The 21686-nt window shown below is 48.1% G+C and overlaps 2 protein-coding genes across 2 annotated transcripts in view; one reads left to right on the forward strand and one right to left on the reverse strand.

The window, feature by feature from the left end:
- The window catches only part of LOC119181830 (solute carrier family 22 member 6), a 340399-nt gene that overhangs the window by 45046 nt on the left and 273667 nt on the right, over positions 1-21686 (forward strand). The window lies entirely within an intron of this gene.
- The window catches only part of LOC119181280 (very long chain fatty acid elongase 7), a 117865-nt gene that overhangs the window by 6615 nt on the left and 89564 nt on the right, over positions 1-21686 (reverse strand). The window contains exons 3-5 of the mRNA XM_037432484.2: positions 18912-19089; positions 2851-3041; positions 1537-1617 (exon numbers count right to left, since the gene is read on the reverse strand). Of these exons, the coding sequence (XP_037288381.1) occupies positions 1537-1617; positions 2851-3041; positions 18912-18969 (330 nt within the window). The 5' untranslated portion in view covers positions 18970-19089. The remainder of the gene's footprint in view (positions 1-1536; positions 1618-2850; positions 3042-18911; positions 19090-21686) is intronic.

Here is a 21686-nt window from a genome sequence, read left to right on the forward strand (position 1 = left end):
AAAAACACAAAAATATTTGTTTAAAACAAAAGGAAACCTCTCAAATGCCAGTTTCAAAGATGTACACCTTTTCTGAAAGATCACGAGTTTAACTTGTGCTATAGATGAGCTGCTGGCTAATCATCAAACTCCTTGTCAAACTGGAACGGGTGCATGAGAGGCCTTCAGCGGGAAATTTTGGCATATTCCCCTTTCATGGGCGTAATTGAAAACATTTCCCTACAGGAAGACTGTACACTATAAAAGATAAAAATTGCTCAGGCTATGTTACAGGTATGGTGTCACTTTTGATAAACAGAGTCCAACCACTACAAAAGGGTGCTTAAAAGTGCTTAAAAAAAATTTAGCAGATCCCACGCACCTGGGAAGCAACGTTATGCGTAGCATGCGTAGGGAAGGTGACTGTTACAACTTTTTATTGAGTGACACGTCCTGAAACGACGCTAAATGTATGTACAAATGTTGCACGCACAGACATGCTGAAGAGTTGCAGATATTTATATAACCGTTTGTTTACACTTGCGCAATGATGCCAACTGGGACATGCATATTAGCAGCACCAGAAGCTGATATGAAGCGCTGGTGCTCGCGAGGATGCTGGCCCTGGACACTGATACAGAAATCAACTTCAGCGCATGGCAACTAACCACAATTAACATTAACTTGACGTGACGGCTGTATCAAAGGAGTACATATGTAATGTTTATAAAATTGGGTAGGCAGCACTGGAACTACTATTGACGTTTCACGAAGATTAGCATCTATTTGAGAAGTAGTTCACAGATCTGGCGTAGCTTTGTGGTAGAATGCTTGCTTGCCATGCAGAATGGTTGGGTTCAATTCCTGCTAGGACCCTGACAATCTTTGCATTCGTCGGGTCAACACTACTGATGTCTGGTATTTCTTAACGCTCGCGCGTTGAAGTTGCCTATGTGTGTTCTCGTCGTTCCTGGGTAGATACCAAGTGTCAATCACCTGTGTCACATACCCGCCCGTGGGTATGTGCTGCAGTCGGGCGGGACGTGTTTGACAATTTATGCGAAGAGATTGTGACATTATTGATGTCTTGACCAGCACATTATATTTATCAAACCATCTTACCCTCCCATGCTAACTGGTTCATGCCAAGTTAAGGGGGTGCCCCGCCGCGGTGGTCTAGTGGCTAAGGTACTCGGCTGCTGATTCGCAGGTCGCGGGATCAAATCCCGGCTGTGGCGGCTGCGTTTCCGATGGAGGCGGAAACGTTGTAGGCCCATGTGCTCAGATTTGGGTGCACGTTAAAGAACCCCAGGTGGTCAAAATTTCCGGAGCCCTCCACTACGGCGTCTCTCATAATCATATGGTGGTTTTGGGACGTTAAACCCCACATATCAATCAAGTTAAGGGGGTGACCACAAGAGCACCCAAATGTAAGCGCCTAGATAGATAGATACGCTCGAAGTCGATGAAGTTCACTAAGTAATGCTTTGCATTTAAAAAAATTCAGAATTACTCCCTATTACTTGTTGCAGAAGCCAGGCCGTGCCCAGCACTCACCAATATTGCTTCCCTACTGTCTGTGTAGTCCACAGGCTGGCACTTCCAGTTGTAGTGCCCGAACCAGCCGTAGAAGCCAAGCTGCAAACAATGAACAAGCATCTTTAACAGGTGCTTGGCGAAATATGGCTGTCACATAATGCCAATTCCACAAACCTAAAGTCATCACTTTCAAGCCAATGATGTACACTGTGGAGTCATTTAATTGTTCTAAACATTTCCAATCATCTCTGTTCGGAGTTGACCAAACCAATCGCGAGACTAATGTAGTGTTATCCTTGTAATCTATCCCTCTGCCATCTTTGAACTTTTTCTTCTATTGATTCAATGAACATTGTGAATGCTATTCCTTAGAACATTAGCTGCAGTTCGGTCTACTGGCCTTCCCCCCTTTTAATTTAATGCTTATCAGTACATTCAAAAGGCATTATGTGCAAAGTCAGGCTAATAAAACAGTTGCTTCACTTGATTACAAAAAACCCAGATGAGCCCATTGATAACATAGGTAAAGTACTGCTTCTTCAACCATCAAAGACTAATCGAACATTCATATTATGGCCTGAAGCGGCCACACATCTCTCCCGTTTCATCTCTCGACTCGCAACATTAGACACTCAGCTATATAAAATTTTAGTCGCCCCGTCCACTATGCCCTCACACAAAGAACATTCTGCCAGAATCTCCCCATTCATCATGCCCTCGCATCATAAAAATTCTACCAAAAGTGCGTTAATCTCCCCATACATCATGCCACCACACAAAGAATGTTTTCTGCTCATGTCCACACACAATGAACATTCTAGGAGAACTGTGTTAGCCTCCCCATCGATCATTCCCTCACACAAGCATTCTAGCAAAAGTGTGCTAACATGATAAAATGCAGCAGTGTCGCTGCATTTTATGTAAGAAACAGTGTCCCTAGTTTGAGATCAGAAACCTAAACATCCATGTAAATTTTGTCAGGGACTGTCATTGATGGTCAGCCAAACCTAATGCTTTAGTAAGTAACAAGGAACCTTGAACTCTATATGCGAAGCATTAACACTAGCAGAGAGAAAGTGCTAGCACTTCAAGCGGAAACCAGCTTGCACAACCATCTTTCACAGGTGAAGAGCAGGGCAACCCGGTTCCGTAAGCAGAGCTGCATTTTTTTTTCTTGGGTTGCAGCAGAGTATAGCTCATATGGTAACTATACAGTGGGGACACATATGCCATTAAGCGTGCGGCATTGCTTGCACATCAGCAAATGACCAATGTTCACAGCACATCCTCGAGGGTGCACCGATGGGAAGTGCACAATGGATGCCCACGTACCAGAAGAAATATGGCCAGGCTGACGGCAACCATGAAGAAGTTGTAGCCCACCATGACCCAACGCAACTGCATGGGCTCCCGGTTCTTCATGAGGGATGGGCCCAGCACCTTGACAAAGTAGGCGTACGACAGGCAGATCGTCAGTGTCGGCCATGGGCTCTGCATGAAGAGCCATTCCTGCACCCTTGAGTCTGCAACAGCGATGAAAAAAAACACCGGTCAGCTTATAGGTACCACAACCAACACCAATGCAAATTCTCAGCAGAGCATAAACTAACGCAACCTAAACTCCTAATAAAGAGTGGCCAGGAGGTGGGAGAGGGCTAGTTTGGATGCCCTACCCACAACAAAATTTATACGGCAACACCAACACATTTTTCTGCTGATGTTAACCTTGAATACAAAATTATGGAGGATGGCTGTACAGTGTAAAATTGTGCAGCACAGCAATAAACAAGTGCAGTTGTGAGCATGTTCTTTTTCATTCTGCTGGAGAGCTTATCCATTACAGTATTGTACCACTGTGTTGCAACACTGCTGAGAAAAAGCGCTGTCATATGAAGGTCTACAAAAAATATATCAGTAAGCCATAATTGAGGCTGCAGAAATTAACCTCGAACAACTTTAACAGGAGATGCTATAGCAAACAAAAGATTTTAGTCTAATTTTGCTACATAACTGGACAGAAATAGAATAGCAGGCTAAAAAAAGCATTCCAGTTTTTAGAATCAATTTATGGCATCATCTAAAAAGGATAACAAGTGAACACCACCTAAAAGATAAACGATAGCACTAAAGTAATTTTTGTCCCAACTTCCTTTGCAACCTTAAATCATCTTGCAACCAACAACTATGCCCTCGAAAGTCCTTTCAGGCATCAACTTAGCTGAAATGTGTAACTGTATAAAGAAAACCAGATAAAAAGTCAAAGGTTTTGACAATGTTAATAAAGGTGCCTAAACCCAGTGCAAAATTAACAAAGAAGTTTCGCGATATGTAGTATGATATGTCATCTGTGACTAATTCCTGGAATTCCAAGGCAGAGCCTGCCGTGTACTGTCACACACTCGTCTAGCGCTCGCACAGGTTTGGGCGACTGTGAAGCAACATTTGCTTAAGTGGTGACACGACACCGGAGACGTTTGTAGAGCCGGCCAACTGTTTTCCTCAAATGAGAACAGCCGATGGTGGCGTGAGCGAGGGCCCCGTCCTATGTTTGCTTTGTCTGTTTGCTGGCACCGCATGTGGCAGAACAGTTTAAGTGGTGGTGCAAAGCCGTATACTAGCAAGTCCGGCACAAGGTTTCTAGTTACACAAGGTAACGCGAAGTCATCAGAGAAAAATTATTACCCTTCCACTGGTAAATGTGTTTACGAGGCTCAGCTATTACCCTTCTTTGCTAACCATCGGCTTTTTACCTTTTCGAGACTTGTTACACAGCGAGAGCACTGTCCCATGTTTGCTTTGTGTGTTTGCTGGCACCGCATATGGCAGAACAGTTTAAGTGGTGGTGCAAAGCCGTATACTAGCAAACCCGGCACAAGGTTTCTAGTTACACACGGTAACGCGAAGTCATCAGTGAAAAATTATTGCCCTTCCACTGGTAAATGTGTTTACGAGGCTCAGTTATTACCCTTCTTTGCTAACCATCGGCTTTTTATCTTTTCGAGACTTGTTACACAACTGTGTCGGCTAGGTGCTAGGGGCAATTTACATTCAGATTTGGATTAATTCAACTTCCTGCATAATAAATTTGTTGTCACTTTGGCAGTGTACTGCTTCATAAAATCACTTTTTTTTAATAATTACCATGTCCAATGAATTCTGAAACATGGACCTCTGCAAGCCATGTCAAAAATATAATTTTTCCTTTGCTCAAAATGGATACAACTTGAAGTGTTGCACCTTCATTTCTCGCCTAAAATTTCATTAACATGTTTATACAAAAGTAGAATGTGAATGACTTCAGGACAAATAGATAGTAATTGCAAATCAAGGTTCATTACTCAACACAAAATGTTACGACACTGCTTTTGTTACAATCGAATATCGAGTACCTTGAAATAATGAGTAAATCCGATGTATTTATACGCAGTTAATTATAGGTCGTGCATGAAAGGGTTGATAGGTATATTGAACATGTGCTGTTTACAAATGACTTGGTAAACTGGCAGTTACTGAAATTCAACTATACGTGGTAGATTATTGCATATAAACCAACGTGTCATTTTAATATAATATTCTGTGGATATTAATGAATTGAAAGTTTTTTTTTTTTTTTCAAAGTGCAAGCAACACCCGCAGTGCCTGACCGATCAAATGCGCTGTGTGTTCTGTACAATGTCTATACAAAATTACAATTCAGTGAGCAGCTCGAGTGGGGGCATACAGGAAAGCATAATATAAAGGCACGGGTGTCAGTAAAATTTTGTTTACGGGTGGGGGGAGGGATCACAGCAGTGTTTGATTGCAGTGGCAAGATCGGGGGTGGGGGGAGGGGGAGCGCAGGTGTGGCTTCACTACCACGTGAAGAGGTGCTATGGAGGGCGCTACGGTGTTCTACAGGCTTCTAGAGAACACAGTAGGCGGGCGGTTCGGTCTCGTTCCCTTTCGCGCCGCGGTTTACCTTATCCCGATCGACGTAGCGGCTCCGGGAGTGCGACACAAGTGCCGCCGCGGCCGGCCTAAGCACTTTTGCCGCTGCTGATGCGCCGAAAAGGATCCCGTTACCTCGATAACGAAGCCGAGGTCGGCCTACCGGTCGCCCGGCGTGCGGTTCCGAGAAGGCGCGACCTTCGTCGAGTGAGCGGCAACGTCGCTTTTGAGGCCGCTCTTTTTTTTTTTTTCCCGTTCTATCGCTCCGTGCTTTTTATAGTTCTGGAGCGGGTCTTTTCTCTAAAAGTCTGCACCGAACAGAGGTCAATACCGAGGCTGTTGAGGTACGAGAACCTGCGTTCGCTCCTTCAGCTCTTTACCACGATGATCGCGGTATCGTCGTGAAAGGCTTATCGTGCACAGTCGCAAAGAACCAAGTGTTCATTCCTATCGCCCCCACAGGCAGCTATGGAATAACCTCGTGTACCATATCACGATCTACGAACAATGGACACGTTAGAGAGACCCACAGGACGTGAATTTCACCCCCCCTTCCCCTGTAAGAGGAGGAGGGTGTGCACGTGACGTCATCCGCAAGGAGCGCTAGTGGCAGGGTAGCCATGTTGGAAGTCCAAGCACACGCTATGGTGGCTACACACGCTGCACGCGCAAAAACCTCGTTGGACGCCCAGTGTTCCGAGATCCGCACGGCGATTTAGATTACTATAGAGACCTCTGGGACTTTTTTTTTTTTTTTTGCACGCAGGCAGCAGGACGGCGCGTACCATGACGCGTACTAACCCAGCAGGAAGTACGAACGGGCCTTCATAACGGAGCGACCGTGGTGTCGCCGCCTTGCGGATCGAGACTCAACAAATTGCGCCAACAGGGTCTTGCACGAATTAAATTTGTATAGACTTCGCACAAAACGGGAATGGTTTTCAACGAGGGCTTCCTGGGTGCCGCGATAATGCTTAATGGGCTGCGATAGATAATATGTGTGACCTCGCCAAAAGTGCACTGCCGAAGCCATAACGTCGGCATACACGGTCGGCATTTGTGCAGACGGGATCACACTTGTCGGAAGCTGCTATCCCCGCGTTAGCTCAAGGCTTCCGCTCACGCTTGAATTATAGCACAATGACGTAGCATGCAGTATGAATATGCAGATATCATCACAGCGTCGGGTCTCTGGATATTTGCGCTGAAAACTCAACTGAAGCGGTCGGCCGGGCGCTCTAGAAAAAGTGCGGTTCCGCCTGCACACCAGTGCCACGGTCAGAAAGTGCGTTCACAAGCAAGTTACAAAGGTTTGTCGCATGCTGCAATTGCATTCTCTCCTCTTGCCCCGTCGAAGGCGCTGGAAGCCAAGCAAGGAGGGATGGCAGGGCCACAGAAAAACGTCACGCGTGCTTTGCGACCTTGAGTCCCCCTTTTTTTTCTTTTTCCTTCTTCGAATGCGCGGCTTTTTCAGTGTGATCGCGCGCGCACGCGTGAACAAGTAGCGGCCTCCCGCGGCGATTTCTGTAACGAGCGAGCGCGCCATGTCCAAATCAGCCTATGGCTGATAGATGGGTCATTGACGTGCGATTTTCGGGCATACAACGTGATTTGTTGAGAGAGAGAAAAGCAATTTCCAGCTGACTGATAATTTATTGTGAATTGCAGGCCGCGTGCTGTGCTATAATATTTGGCTCGCGTGTTGTCGGGAGCCTCTAATACCGATCGGCAGCGTTTTATGACCAAGCTCAGAAAGTGTTGCAGGGGCCGAAGGCGTTGTGGAAAGCACATCATCGCTTCATTTTCGTTTTTGCATCCACTTCGAAACTTAGCTTTCTTTTTAATTTACAAACGGGAAACGGAGGGGGGAGGCAAGCGCTTCGGTGAGACTTCGTCCCCCTACCCATATCTAATTTGGGGGGGGGGGGGGGGGGGGGCTCCCTACGCCTGTGGGTGCAGTGTTTGGCGGGAGAAGCATTCCCATGTCTGACAGAAGCAGCTGACGAATGTCCGTCAACTCCTATGGTAGGCGGTGTCTATACACACACGTGTCAGGACCATAAGCAGTATTGTTTTCAGGGAGGGGGCGCGACGGTGTGCCATTCCTCGTCAACGCCACTGACACGTGTTGTGTATGTATTATAGTATACAACTGTACCAATGTATACAACTATAGTATACAACTGTACCAACTGTATGCAACTGTACCAACTGTACAATGTATATACTCTTCGCAACCTACAGTTCCCCACTAGATTTCTGCACTGGCGCGGCCGCAATGGCGGCGCAGTTGGAAAACGCCCCAGGCCGTGTCTCCGACAATCAATGGGGCAACGTCAATGACGGCACGACTTCGCAATGAGAAGCGAAACCAGTTCAGCGCACGTAAAGTTGCTCACTGACCGCGAGAACTAAAGACGACTATTCCGCCGTCGCCTATACGGTAATCCAATCGCGCTTACTTGGCGCGCTGAACTACCGAAACGGAGCCGTACTTAATCACACTATGCATGCGCTTTATCCGATGACGTATACGTTCGAACATCCCTCGCCACAACTTGTGAGAACTGGCAAAACGAGTCGCTCACACACGAAAATCTTGAAATTTGACTATACGAACAGACGTCTACGTAACCGAAGAAGCTTGAAAGAAAAAAAAAAAAAAGGTGACCTTAATTTTCGGTCTGGCGGTCCCATGCCGCCAGACCGAAAATTAAGGTCCAGACCCTTTCAAGCGACTATAACTTCGTTAGGGACCCCTAACTTCGTTCTGCCGAGCACCAGGCCGGAAGTGCGCTTGTACCTATTTAACCAGTATAGGTACCTGACGGCAGCAATTCTCTGCATGCCTCCCACAGCAGCGGCGGATGCTATTTCACCAAGGTTGTGGTGGTACGCCCAGAGGCATTCGCAGAACATTATAGGGGCTACCTTTAGAGTTGACCACCCAGAAACAACCGAGCGTCAGGTCGGCGTACTCCTAGCTCTATACATTGGGAAAAAAACCGGTGGGTTCCCGATCGGCTCAGTAAATCGAACCGGGCACCTCCCGCATTGGAAGCGGACGCTCCAACCGTGCATGTAGTCACCGCTGCGATGACTAAACGCGGACTCGATCGCTGGATTCCGTGCCGACCGGTTGTGCCCTCGCGATCTCCGACGACGGCGCAGCTCTGGCCGACTGGGTTGGTCCTATGCCACCTACTGTCGCCGACAAGAGCTCTCGCCAGTGGTGCCCCGTCCTCGGACTCCTGTGACCGTGTTTCACCTTTCCTATCCTCTCTTTACTTCCGTCGTCGCTCGCTGTCCCTGCGCATTTCTCTCTTTACATATTGTTACGGTGCATCATCGACAGGAGCAAGCGTGGCACTTAGCGAAGATGAAGAAGACGCCTGTGCGTTAGGCGCTTGCGCGAGAGGCTACTCGGACATCTTGTTCGGCTGCCGATTCTCGGTGGACGCTATCCTGTAAGCCAAGACTTCGCCCCGTCACAATATGTACCTTCAATCCTATCATTTTAATCCCTCCTTACCCCCAATCCCTTGTGAGCTACTGTTGAGGTGTCGCACCAGATGCAGACAGTTACGGGGCTCAGTTTTCCCTTCTTTCCCACTTATAACCACAATCTCTGACTAAACGCCAACCGCGTGCGCCCATTTTTTTCCCTTTCCGTATAGACCTTTTCTCAGGAGACAAACGCGTCGTGCCTGCGCACGGGAGTGCAAAGGCTTTGATTGATTTGTGGGGTTTAACGTCCCAAAACCACCATATGATTATGAGAGTAGTGGAGGGCTCCGGAAATTTCGACCACCTGGGGTTCTTTATGGAGTGCAAAGGCTGAGGTTGCAGACCAGACAGTACATATTTTGGGAGAGGTCGCGCCTGTTTAACGCAGTGCAAGGAGGATTATGGCCGCGCACACGGAGCCGGACACACTGCTCGACTGAAATTGACGCTGCGCTTTTCAAAAAAAAAAAAAAAACGCTACAAATTATAGCCCACATGCAGAGGCTTCGTATGCCAAGAGATGGCGCTTCCATCCACTTTTTCAAGTGAAGGTGAAACGTTGATTGAAGGGACGTTCTAGAATACGGCGGTAAGTGTGCATAGCAAAAAAAAAAAAAAAAAAACATTCCGCAAAAAAAAAAAAACATGGGAGAGCATGCTCTCCCCTCCCCGGTAAATCAACGAGGAGTGCCAATATATACCTTCACCCCATATATACCTTTACCCCGTATATACCCCATATATACCTTTACCCAGTCGCAAATTTCATGTTATCATTGCGCAGAGTTCTGGTTACGCATGTTTTCTTTCATACCCCTTTTAGGGGGGGGGGGTAGAAGTTATGACTCCCCCCCCTGCCGTAACCGAACACCCAGCGCACGCCCATGGGGGTACCAGGAATCTGACATTGACGTGGGGGTGGAACGCAATACGAATGCGACCGATAATATCGTGACAATTCATTTGGGTACTAACAGCTGCGCACAAAAACTTCAAAAAATAGCCGGTTGAGGGGGGCGGTCAGGACACGTCCGGTCACGCCCCCTTAACTGGGTCCGCGCGCGTTTTCGACCGACAGTTTGTGCTAAAGGAAACGGCGATCATCGGATGCTCGAATAATGAATGTCCAAAAAAAAAAAATTCGCAAAACGTCAAAGCCAAGAGCTTCTCCGCGTATAACCTCAGTGCAGTTCTACTGACCTTGTTGATTGATTGATATGTGTGGTTTAACGTCCCAAAACCACCATATGATTATGAGAGACGCCGTAGTGGAGGGCTCCAGAAATTTCGACCACCTGGGGTTCTTTAACGTGCGCCCAAATCTGAGCACACGGGCCTACAACATTTCCGCCTCCATCGGAAATGCAGCCGCCGCAGCCGAGATTTGATCCCGCGACCTGCGGGTCAGTACCCGAGTACTTTAGCCACTAGACCACCGCGGCGGGGCTCTATTGACCTTGTCAAACAAACAAATTTGTCCTCTGGATCGTATATAGCCCGTAAACCCGCGAGACACTCTGAACGCCGAAACACGTGACCGAAACGCAGAATTCCACATTAAAGAGGCAACTCGCCGGGAAGGGAGGGCGGCACATGCATGGGTGGAACCCGTTCCAGAAAAGGAAAATTCAGCTGCAGAAAGACTTGGCATCATTCGTGCACCGGCGCGAAATTTGACGCTTCTCATATATGAAGTGCATATGTATCACGTGTAACCAGATGTAACATTTATATATACGCCGTCACGCATGCTGTTTTACCAGTGAACACGCGAAGTGACTATAGTTTTTCTTCTGCGGTCGGCGCCGCCACGGCACACCTTGAGCGCGTGCTGCGGAATTCAGCCCCAAATGCGGAGACTTCTGCCGTACAAGCACGCCGAGACCGTTTCATGGAATACAGAAGTTAAGCCAAGTATACAACCACCACACCGAACTGAAAAGACGACGCGCTGCGCGTCTTTGCTTTGTCTGACCTCGTTGAATTCTACCCCCCCCCCCCCCCCCCACACACACACACATTTTTTTTTAAAGCTTGTTACTATTGCGAATGGCGCCTTGTCTAAGTTCGCAGCGGCAAACAGACTGCCCAAGGTGCCCTGCTGCATCGCTGGTTGGAACGACAGCCCGACGTGCCTGGCTACATGACTCCTGGTGAAGGAATGGGCTTCGACATCACAGAGGCCACTGCTACCATCCTCGTCAACGTTTACCTATCCTCGAGACCACTGGCTCGCATCCTACTTCGTTGTTTGTTTTTGGACTTTCTGCATTCAACGACAATGCATTTAAAATAAACACACACACACACACACACACACACACACACACACGAAATAACACCTATAGGTTATAGTTGAGCTCCATTTTAGCACAAGGCAGACAGACAAAAACTACAACGAAATCAGCGCCTGTTTTGCATAGCCGATTTTATGAAGTACGGTGCGAGCATATGAATTGCGGTGTGTCACTGTGAGCTTCAACAAGCAGTTCATTGAACACCGTACCACGTCCGTTACCTTTCCAAGATGCGAAACCACCATCCCACCACACCTCCGCCACTATAGTGAGTACTTAAATGCCGGCCTCCCTTGCAAGATGCACAAATAGGGGAGGATGCCACACGTGCGGCGAAATCGCGTCTGCGAAATCATAGCCGAATACCGCACCGCGTGAAACGTTAAAAGGACGCATCCAAGCTTTTTTTTTTCGTCCCGAGTAATGTGAAAAAAAAAAAAATGCCGCCATATCCACGAAGTGAATGATGATGAGTGGGCGAAGCTCCGGAGGTAAACCTGGTAAACCATGAATCCTCCGTACATTTTGCCCACTCGATTTTATTGCAACGCTCCCCCTAGCGTACGTCGCCGCACTATATCGAACGATGACACGCGCCATATGTGGCATCATTCCTATTTTATAACACCTCGCATCTTTCATAATCAAGTACACGTACCGCCGTCTAGTTTATAACATCTTGCATCTTTTGGACGGACGGACGGATGGATATGGCTGTACCCTTTAGATCGGGCGGTGGTTAGCGTAATACTTAGAACTGAACGAGAGGTGGCTACATACAGGGGACGCACAGCCCACGCCTTAAGGAGCTTCGCTCCTAAAAAATGCGAGCCACAGTCGGCAGGGGTTTTCAAGGCGGTGTATAGGCATCATCGCGAACACGGCGAGATGACAAGACACTACAAATTCCGGCGATCGTGGCGGCGTCCGGACTATCTCTCGCGCGGCGTTTGCAACGTTCGTGCCGTCTCTTATCTCGAATCTCCGCCAGCTGTCAGATTTCTCGCATTCTTTAACCACGATTCAACCCCCCCCCCCTCCCCTTTTAAGGACGTGGTTGGTTACTTGCCCCTTACCGGGATGCCCCACGAAGGAGAGAAGCTTCGCCACATAACCTAACAGATAAAGAGGTGGAGGAAAGGAAGGAAAGAGGAAAGAACAGAAAAAAACCGCAGCCGGCAACAAAACAAGTACAATAAACAGATGTTCACCTGCGGCGCGCGCGAGTCAGCCTGCACCCCTTCCCCCCCCCTTCCCCCCCCCCAAAAAAAAACTCCAGTACCGCACGACACACGCGCCACCTCTCCCCCACGAAAACTACTTGCATCACAGACAATAGCTGCTGCTTCAACCTCGCTGACAAAAAAAAAAGGGGGGGGGGGGGGCGGGGTTGGCGGTGACTCGTTAACAAGCGGTGTCGCGCGAAACGGGCCCATAGTGACACCGCTTCACTCTTCTCTTTCTGAAAGTATACGGAGCGATTATACATTTCGCATGATACGTTCTGTGGAACGGATTAGTCTCGATTTCGAATTCCCATATGTGGCGGAGATGAGGAAACATCACTGGTGCGTGCACATGTAGTGTCCCGTCGGCTCTTCGCCACCACCTCCCTCTCGATTTTCTATATATAAAAAAAATAAGTAAACTCGCACAAACTGCAGCATGACTCATTTCCGGCAGGGCTTGCGGATCCCATATTTTCGTACTTTCACATTTTACCGCAGTTGCAACGGCATGCGCAGCTGGACACAGACATATTCACAAGAAACTAACGTGTGTCGCGTTTCTTGCTTGCGACATGCAGCAATGACATGGGATGACGATAGTTATAGCGCGAGAACAAAACGACGACACAGAGACAAGAAGGACACGAAAGACTCTTGTTTCTGTGTCGTCGTTTTGTTCTCGCGCTATAACTATCGTCATGCCATACCAACTAGCCCAAGCTGCCAAACTTCTAAATGACATGGGGTTTTGCGTCCCCAAACTGCGATTTACGATTATGAGGGACGCCAGGAAATTTCGACCGTCTGGCGTTCTCTAAACGTGTACCGAGACCGCGTTGTACACGGGCTTACATCCTGTTCCCTTCCATTGTTTTTTTTTTCTTTTCGTCTACGTAGGTTGCGTCCACCTGTCTTCATCTCTGCTTTCTTCAAGTTACACAGCTAGAGCATAGAGAAACATACTTACATAAAGAGCGGACACTCCCGTAGGGCCCTGTGGCCCAGCTAGTGCGCTGCTTTCAGCGCCACGAGTGGTTAGTCGGACCCGATAATGTCTTCAGCATATAAAAAAAAAACAATTTTTTTCCCCGACGCTAAGATTTGAACCCGTGCCCTCATGCTCCGAGAGCGAGTGTCTTTACCACTAAGCTACACACCCATGCGTCCACAATGGAAACACATGTACAGTGCATCTAAACCACACGAATGTGCCTCTTCGTGCAAAACAAATGCAGAAAGACAACACTTTCTAAGTCATACTTTACTGTTTTCTGTTGTGGGGCATTAAATGCCCTCACCGGCACACGATGTGGAGAAGATATTCAAAGTTGCACAAACTAATAAAATTTATTCTTTGCGAAAAATTGATGTCAAACTTGGGTATACGTTGTCCTCCAAAGGAGGCTATTACATGTGTTAAGAAAAAAAAGTAAAAAGCTAGGACAGGTAACGCCATTTATCGGTCTGTCGGACCCTTTCTTCCTGGGCCGTGAAAAGGCTCTAGTGGCCACACTTTATATAGTATGTTTCTCTATGGCTAGAGCACTTTATTTGGAACGCTGTCAAGCCTTCAAAAAGTAGCGTTACTTCAGCTGGCTCGTGTAAGATTGCATGCGGCGGTTGCCGAAATGAAAGCCAAGCAACCGAATTGGCGTCCGCCGCCCCTTTTTCTTACTATAGATTTGTGGAATGGAGTGGGTGGTAGGCGTGCCACGCACGTCGACATCGTCATGCGCACGGCCTGCTCTAAGAGCACCGTTTACAATCACGAATCCAGTACAGCATGTCCGTAAATGTTAGCGCCGATTTAAAGACTTAAATATTTAATTATATCTATCGCGACAACGTTTGTTATTACTGGTCCACTAGTAAACCAGTGACGCGTCTGTAGTGTGTGGCTTCGTGCGATCAAGCGATTGGCCCATTTTGCCGCCCCGACGGCGATGTAATCAGATATGTAATGGCGATGTAATGTAATGTAATGATATGTAATGTAATGTATGTAATGTATTCCATTACATACATTGCGAGATATGTAATGTAATGGCGATGTAATCAGAAATAAATAAATAAATAAAAATATGTATACATAGACATATCCAGTGAATTATGCCGTTTTCAGTGCCGCGGTGGCTGCCGACCCGAAGGTTGGGTGTTCGATCACAGCGGGAGCGGGGAGGTTAAATGCTACTGTGCCATGTCAGTATACACGCTGAAGAGCCCCCACCAGATGGTCAAAATTTCAGGAGCCCTCCACTACGGCGAACCCGATCATATCGTGGTTTTGGCCCGCAAAACGATAGGTATTTTTCCGCTTTATTATTTTTCTTTAGCATTACGGCGCTTCCCCTCATTTGGATTAGAGAGTGGGCGATTTTATTTTAAACCCTTCCCCAAAATACGTCGGTGGGAACAAAAGGTCTCATTTCATAGTCCCAGAGATCAACTGACATTAACGCCTCGTTTTTTTTTCTTTTTTCTGGTGGCACGTGACACTGCATACGAAACAGCCTTTCCATATGTTGTGACATTGCAACAACGCATCGCAGATGTCACTCGTACATACGGTTGCACCAGACGCATCGCAAAATGTGCTAGAGATTGAACGCCGGCTTGGTATTTTGCGTGTTCCCTGCAGATTGCTCACTGCAGATGTTACAGTGACTTAGATGTCAAAGCGTATCACCTGTATTCAATGTTCGTGCACGCTTCCAAACCTAATTAGAAGAGGCATGCCTCCTCGTTATATGTATACCGCACATGCCACACATGCATATTTCGTACAACGCGTGCATCACTCACTGCGTCGAACGAAGAGTTACACAGTTCTGTTATCAGGGTAAACATTTATGGGGCACTGCACGCACTACCGTTCAAGTCGTACCGTTATCTGTAAGAGCGATTAAAAGGAACAATGGTGCCCTTTCGACGCTTCAGCAGAGAGAGAATCTTATCTCAAAAAACAACTTGAACAACCAGGAACAACAAACACCGTGGAGTGGGCCAGCAAACAGACCCGACCGCAAATGAGGGGGCGTGCACAACGAGGCGCGAGATCGAGCAGTTTATCTGTTAAGGATGACTGTAATCCTGACGCACTGTCGACGGTACTCGACCGTGTGAGTGCGCGGTTATCTAAACGTGTGTGTACATACTCTTCACCGGTCATTACCAGAACGTGTTCTAACACGCTTCCTGCGCGATCGAATCAAATCGCGCCAGAAGCGAAGATATACAGCATCGAGTCGAATGCTTTTCGAACAATTGTGCACTCCGATACCATGCGCTAAGATTGTCAATATGCGCGAATTACGTGCTTTGTAACTAGGCTATGATATCTATCATGCGTTTTATTATGCGCAAAATATGATGCGTATTTCGGCAGTGATGTTCTCTTTTCTTATTTTTCACGAACTTCTCTGTTTAAACTATATGCTTAGCCATTATGATATATTTGTTGTATGTGCTCTGAAATGACGTGTTCCAGTAGTGGAAGGTTGTTTTTCTTATGTTTCTCTTATGCACATTTCTGTTCTATACGAGTCGACTCCACTCCTGTAGTAGCCCGCAAAGGGCTGACAGTATCAATAAATGAAATGAAAATCACTCGTGTACAGTCCACGTCCTAGCGTTGTTATGCGATACAGTTAGCTAAAGGGCAAAATCATTAGAAAGCCTATGCTCTAACGAAGGAAAATTTGTGTTATTTTTGTAGATCATAATATTAACGAGAACAGAACGTCTGTTCTTGTCAATATTACGCTCTAACGAGACACTCGTGCGACCTTTCCAGTCTTGCGCATTTGTTACTGCCCCACGGTTCCCTTTGACGTTTTTAGACATCATCACATGGTTCCACATGCTGGTACTAGGTGACAGTAATAACTGCTGGCGTTTAACGTTCCAAAACGACGACGTGAATATAAGGAACGCCGCTGGGCGGGCTCCGGAAATTTCGACCAGGCGGGGTTCTTTAACGTGCGCCTAAATTTTAAGTGCACACGGGCTTCAAGCGTTTTAGCCTACATGGAGAATTCGGTCGTGATTCGATGCCACGACCTGCGGGGTAGACGCTGATAGATGGTCACCGAGGTGTCAATTCACATTTGATTCTGTAACACACCATCCAGTGACATTGAACTCACCTTATGCGGCATTCGTCGCCCCTGAACACTTGGCAGACCCTTACTACATCAAAGTAATAATAAGGCATGCTATCCACCAGCGGCCTAGCCAGAATTTTTAGGGGAGGGAGGGGTTGACCCGGGGGTGGGGCTTTTCCATAGCGAATAAGCACGGTAGGCTAGTACACCGCTTAGAAATCACGGCGGCAAAAAGGAGGCAGCACGCCACGCTGTCGCGAACGAGAGGTAATTACCCAAACCTCGTTTAATTAGTTAATATGTGTATTTAAAATCTCTCGCGCAAGTAAACGTCCGCTACCCGTAGTAATCGAGCTCGCGGCCAGCAAAGCGCGGTTACGGGGTATACAGGAGGCAAAAAAAAGCTTCGCAATGCGCAGCTTTGCGCGTGCATGCATGAAAATATAGTGGGCAATGAGAGACGCCGACGCAGGATTCCGCTCGACTGAGAGCCGCATTTGGATCCGACCCGCCTGCATGCACAGCGCGCACACACACAAGCACGGTCACTGCCTGAACAGCTGCAAAGTCGATCACGCCACCGACGTCGTTCCTGGTGTTGGTAGCAGCGGTGGCCGCTTCGGGTTCTGTAGAATGAATGGCGCTCGCACCCGAAACGCTACGAAGGAACTCTCTGAGCGAAGGTTTTAGACTGCCAAGGCCGAAAAAAACCAAGACCATTACTATAGCGAAAGTGCCATTGTGTCGTTAACGAGTGAATTTATCGATATTAAGACGGGTTTTGCGAGCCAGAACCGAGACAAGATTGAGAAGCACACCGTAGTGGAGAGCTCCGGAAACTTCGATGCCTCCATCTGGTGTGGTCTTGAACGCGCTCTCAACACGAGCCTCTCGCATACCACCTATACCGAACCCACGACCTCGGCGTCAACATCCGAGGGTTGTAATAGCTAACACCGACGTGGACGTTAATCAGTTAAGTTAGAAGGTGGCACTCTCTCAGACGGCGGTCGTAGCGAGCGTGCGTCTCTAAAGGCCGTACTATGCGGTAACAAAAGAAACGAGCCACACAACCACTTCCATCAAACTGGGATGCAGCGATCAAAAAAAAAAAAAAAAAAAAGCAGACAGCCTAACACGAGGAAAAGGCGGAACGCGCAAAACCCGTAGAACGTATACACACACACACAAAACAAGAAAAAAAAAAGCAACGAAGTTAAACGTACAAGGAATCTGTGCATCGTTCGAGCGCGTACCTAAGGAGGTCACCGATTCCTCTCAGGCACGTTGGCAAACTCCGGAGAGAGAGAGAGGAACGCCGAGACAAGGGGGGAGATCGACCGAGCTACTTAGGGTTAAGCGGGTAAGAGGATACGTCCACTTGACGCGAATTGAGAGACGGCCCACCGTACTCGAACCACGACGCGGCCCCACGGCCTTAAACCACGTTCGGCGCCGCCCGCCCGCGACTTACGTAACCTGGATGTGTACCGAAGCGAGCGGGTTTCGCCGCGGCACCCCGCCGCGAGAGAAGGGCCGTGCATGGGAAACCGGCGGTTTTGAAGTTTTTAAAAACGGAGCCAGGGCTCCTACGCGGCCGTGCCGAAAAATAGCGGAACTCCAAACCCACCCCTTCCACCGTTTTTTTTTTTTAATTTCCTGATTTGTTCCACGGGAATAAACATGCACGCTTTGCACATACCGCGGAGGGCGGGTGCCTTGCTGTGCCGCGAGAGATGGGTTAGCTCGGAGCTCTCCAACCTTCTTTGACCGCGACGCCGGATACGGCGGCAGCGTTTCGTTCCAAGCACCGCCAATCCTTACCCTCTTAGCGCAGCGCGACTCCCGCTTTAGATTAGGATTCGAGGCGCGTATGAATCGCACGGCTCGTTTTTTTTTGTATGAATGGCGCGAGTTGTACCGACTTGTATCTTCCGTTCTTGCGGGGGGACGGTAGCGGAACACACGTCGCGTACTCTGACATCGTTTGTTCTGCGCGTCGTCAAAAATCGAACCCGAAGTGAGCACAGTTTCGGGTACAGCGGAGATCCGCGCGGTCTCTCTCAAAAGGCGCCCTGTGCAAGGACGCATCGTTTTGGTTGCACGCGTCGACGATCACGGAAGGGGGGCGGGCGGGGGAGAAGGGGGTGTTCTCTCGGCCCGCTAAGTTTTACGATTGCCCCTTTTACGTTCGTGTTGTTTGTTTGTTTGGTTTATGTTTTGGTTTCCGTAGGCAGGGCCCCCCCCCAGAAACCGGCATTAGGCCTAGGCGGTTGCAGTGCCGAGACGTGGGCGCGAATGAATGGGAAAGGTCACCGAAACGGGCTTACCTCCGCTCTCCAAGGTTTTGTTGTAAAAATCCCGGATTTCGCCGAGCAAGTGGTACATTTTGGTGGGGCGACACTGGACAGCCGACGCACAGTCCACAGTGTCAGAGGTGGATCTCGGGCGAGACCGGCTGCCACTTCACGAGTTGCGGGTCACGTGACCGAGCGGCGGCGGCGCCACCTGGATACGGTTGGGAGAAACAGAAGACAGACTCGTTGCAGCAGACGACACCTGAACTAGAGTGTACTAGAACAAGGGGAGTGCCCGGACCGAGATCCAAAAAGTGAGGCCCAAACGGGGTCAAATCCGCTAGTGGCGCTGCGATCGGTAGTCTGTGACCTGTCGTCGTTTTAAGAGCCGTGCGCAGCTCCGCCGAAGTGGTCGAGGGGTAGAATGCTCGCATCCCACTAAAAAGACCCAGGTTCGAATCACCGCTGTGACCATAGATTTTTTTTTAAATTTCACGTGTACAACTGTATTGTTTGGCTTTTTTTTTAAATATGCCTTCAGTTTCTACATATTGCTACAAAACATTACGCGAGATATGAAGTAAAGGAGAAAAAAACTTGACAGCAAGCGCATTTATTTGCAGCGCCACCGCACGGGATTCAACGAAAACTTAAAAGCATAGCTTGCGAGATTTTAGCGAATAAAAGAGAGACGGTGTGCTTTCACTCGCCTGCGGTCGCCGCCCACTGGCTCGCTTAAAAAAAGAAAAAGAAAAACTGAAAGTAAACGATTTTCAGTCGGCGGGAAGTCGCGAAGGTTTGAATACTGGTAAAGCAGCGATGTTCTGTCTGCTCGAGTTTTCAGTGTTCCTCCTCACACTAAATGCGTAAGATATTGGCGTGTAACATTAATAAAGCTATCACGAGGTGTGCGGAAACAGACAGGTGAACGTGTTCATATTTTTGTGGCAGACGATAAAAAAGCGCTGTCCGCAGTGCTCGTGCGCGAAACCTCATAGTTGCCGCAGCGGGCTGGCGGTGTAGCCGAGCAGACGACACGCGTGTTCCCCTTCAGATGTGGACCCCTCTGTACAAGTGAGAGTCTCACGTCCTGTTACACCTTTCGCAAATGAAACCAAAGCGGCAGGGCAACTGCTGTGTGCCCGGCTGCGGGGTTACCTACATAGGATCTACTGAAGGCAGTAAGTGTTCGCTATTCGCCGTTCCAACATCTCCGACCCTGAGGGAGAAATGGGAGTACAGCTTACGCTTGCCAAGAGGGCACATGAAAAGTTCAAGTGTGGTCTGCGAGGCACATTTCGAGCCGCATCATCTGCTTCGAGACTTCGTGCACATTATAGGCGGTAGAGAGGTCAGGTTGCCCCGTGACCGGCCAAAGCTTGCAGTCGGAGCAGTGCCTGTTATACTGAGTGGACAACAACGTTCCGACGGGGGTGACCAGGTGACTAATAATTCGACAAGTCGTCAGCATGCCAAACAAGATGCCCCCGGGCCATCAATGACCAAGTGCGAAGAGAAAAAAAGGTCCTCTAGCGCTGCGAGCTTGACAGAGAGGCATGCAAAGTGTGTGAAGTCGGCAGCGCATCCCGTGATGGACTGCAATTCGGAGACACAAGGCGGTACCACGAATGAAGGAAGACGTTCCCTTCTTACACTGACGATGCCGTCAACCTCCAGATGGACAGCCCTTCAGTTCCCGCATGTTGATGGTGTCTTCTATGTCACCTCCACACTAATACCGCCTTCAGAAATATCCCATGACAAAGTTATATTCCTGAAAGAAGAAGAAGACGGACTTCTCTGCCGAACACATATAAACGGCAGTCCTTACGACGAAAAACGGGCTCTATCTTTCGCACAGGCAGAGGAACATATGCAAAAAATCGACGCAGCTTCTGTATGCCCTGGCTCCATAAGGAAAAATGAACCTAATGATGGCCCACTTGAGACATTTGCCTCTGGACGGAACTTCAGATGCCATGGAGGAGCGTTTTACAGCAGAAGCTGTGAAGGTGTTGTACCTAACGGAGGTAAGTAGGTCTATGTACTTCACCGATACGGACAGAGCTTAAATTAAAGCGTATAGGAGAGGGACGTTTTGATAAAATTTATGGTGATTTTGAACGAGTTGTCAAAATATATGCAAGGAAACGACATTAATATGCACATCTTATTTCCATTTGCATGTTTTAATTGCTAACGGGCAGGGGTGTTTCTCTTACAGAGGTATAAAAAAAAAGATCGCACAAGTTTACATTTCATGTGTGCAATTATTATCACGAAAATAAAAGAAAAAGAACTCGAGTGAAATTTATCACTGTTTAACACTACTGTGAGTTAATGTTCTTCCCATTACTCCTCTCAAATCGAGAAAGCTTGATGGTTGACGGTGCGTGCGTGCATATGTTTGTGTGCGTTAATGCGACTGTTTGTGGGTAGGCGTCTGTGTGTGTCTGTCTGTGGGGCGTAAACATGTAATCAGACCTTTTTTTTTTAACTGTGCAGGTGTAAAATGCCGTCCATGCGCCAAGGCAAGGCTGTCCCTGATTAGGAAAAAATGTAAGGTGATGCGTACCACTGCTGCTACTGGTGCCACTTCTGCAAAGCGAGCCATTTGTCGCCAAACGAAAACCTTGAGACAGCAAAATCGCCGACTGCTTGGACGGGTGTCAAACTTGAAATCAAAACTGAGAGAAATGGTGAAGCAGAACAAAGCTATAAAGGAAGGCACTTTTGAAGAAAGTATTGCTGACATGCCTCCAAAACAAAGAGAAGCAGCACTTCATTTTTTCCGCGCTTCCAAACGAG

Source organism: Rhipicephalus microplus, chromosome 10, assembly GCF_043290135.1.
Source record: "Rhipicephalus microplus isolate Deutch F79 chromosome 10, USDA_Rmic, whole genome shotgun sequence".
NCBI classification, from domain to species: Eukaryota; Metazoa; Arthropoda; class Arachnida; order Ixodida; family Ixodidae; genus Rhipicephalus; species Rhipicephalus microplus.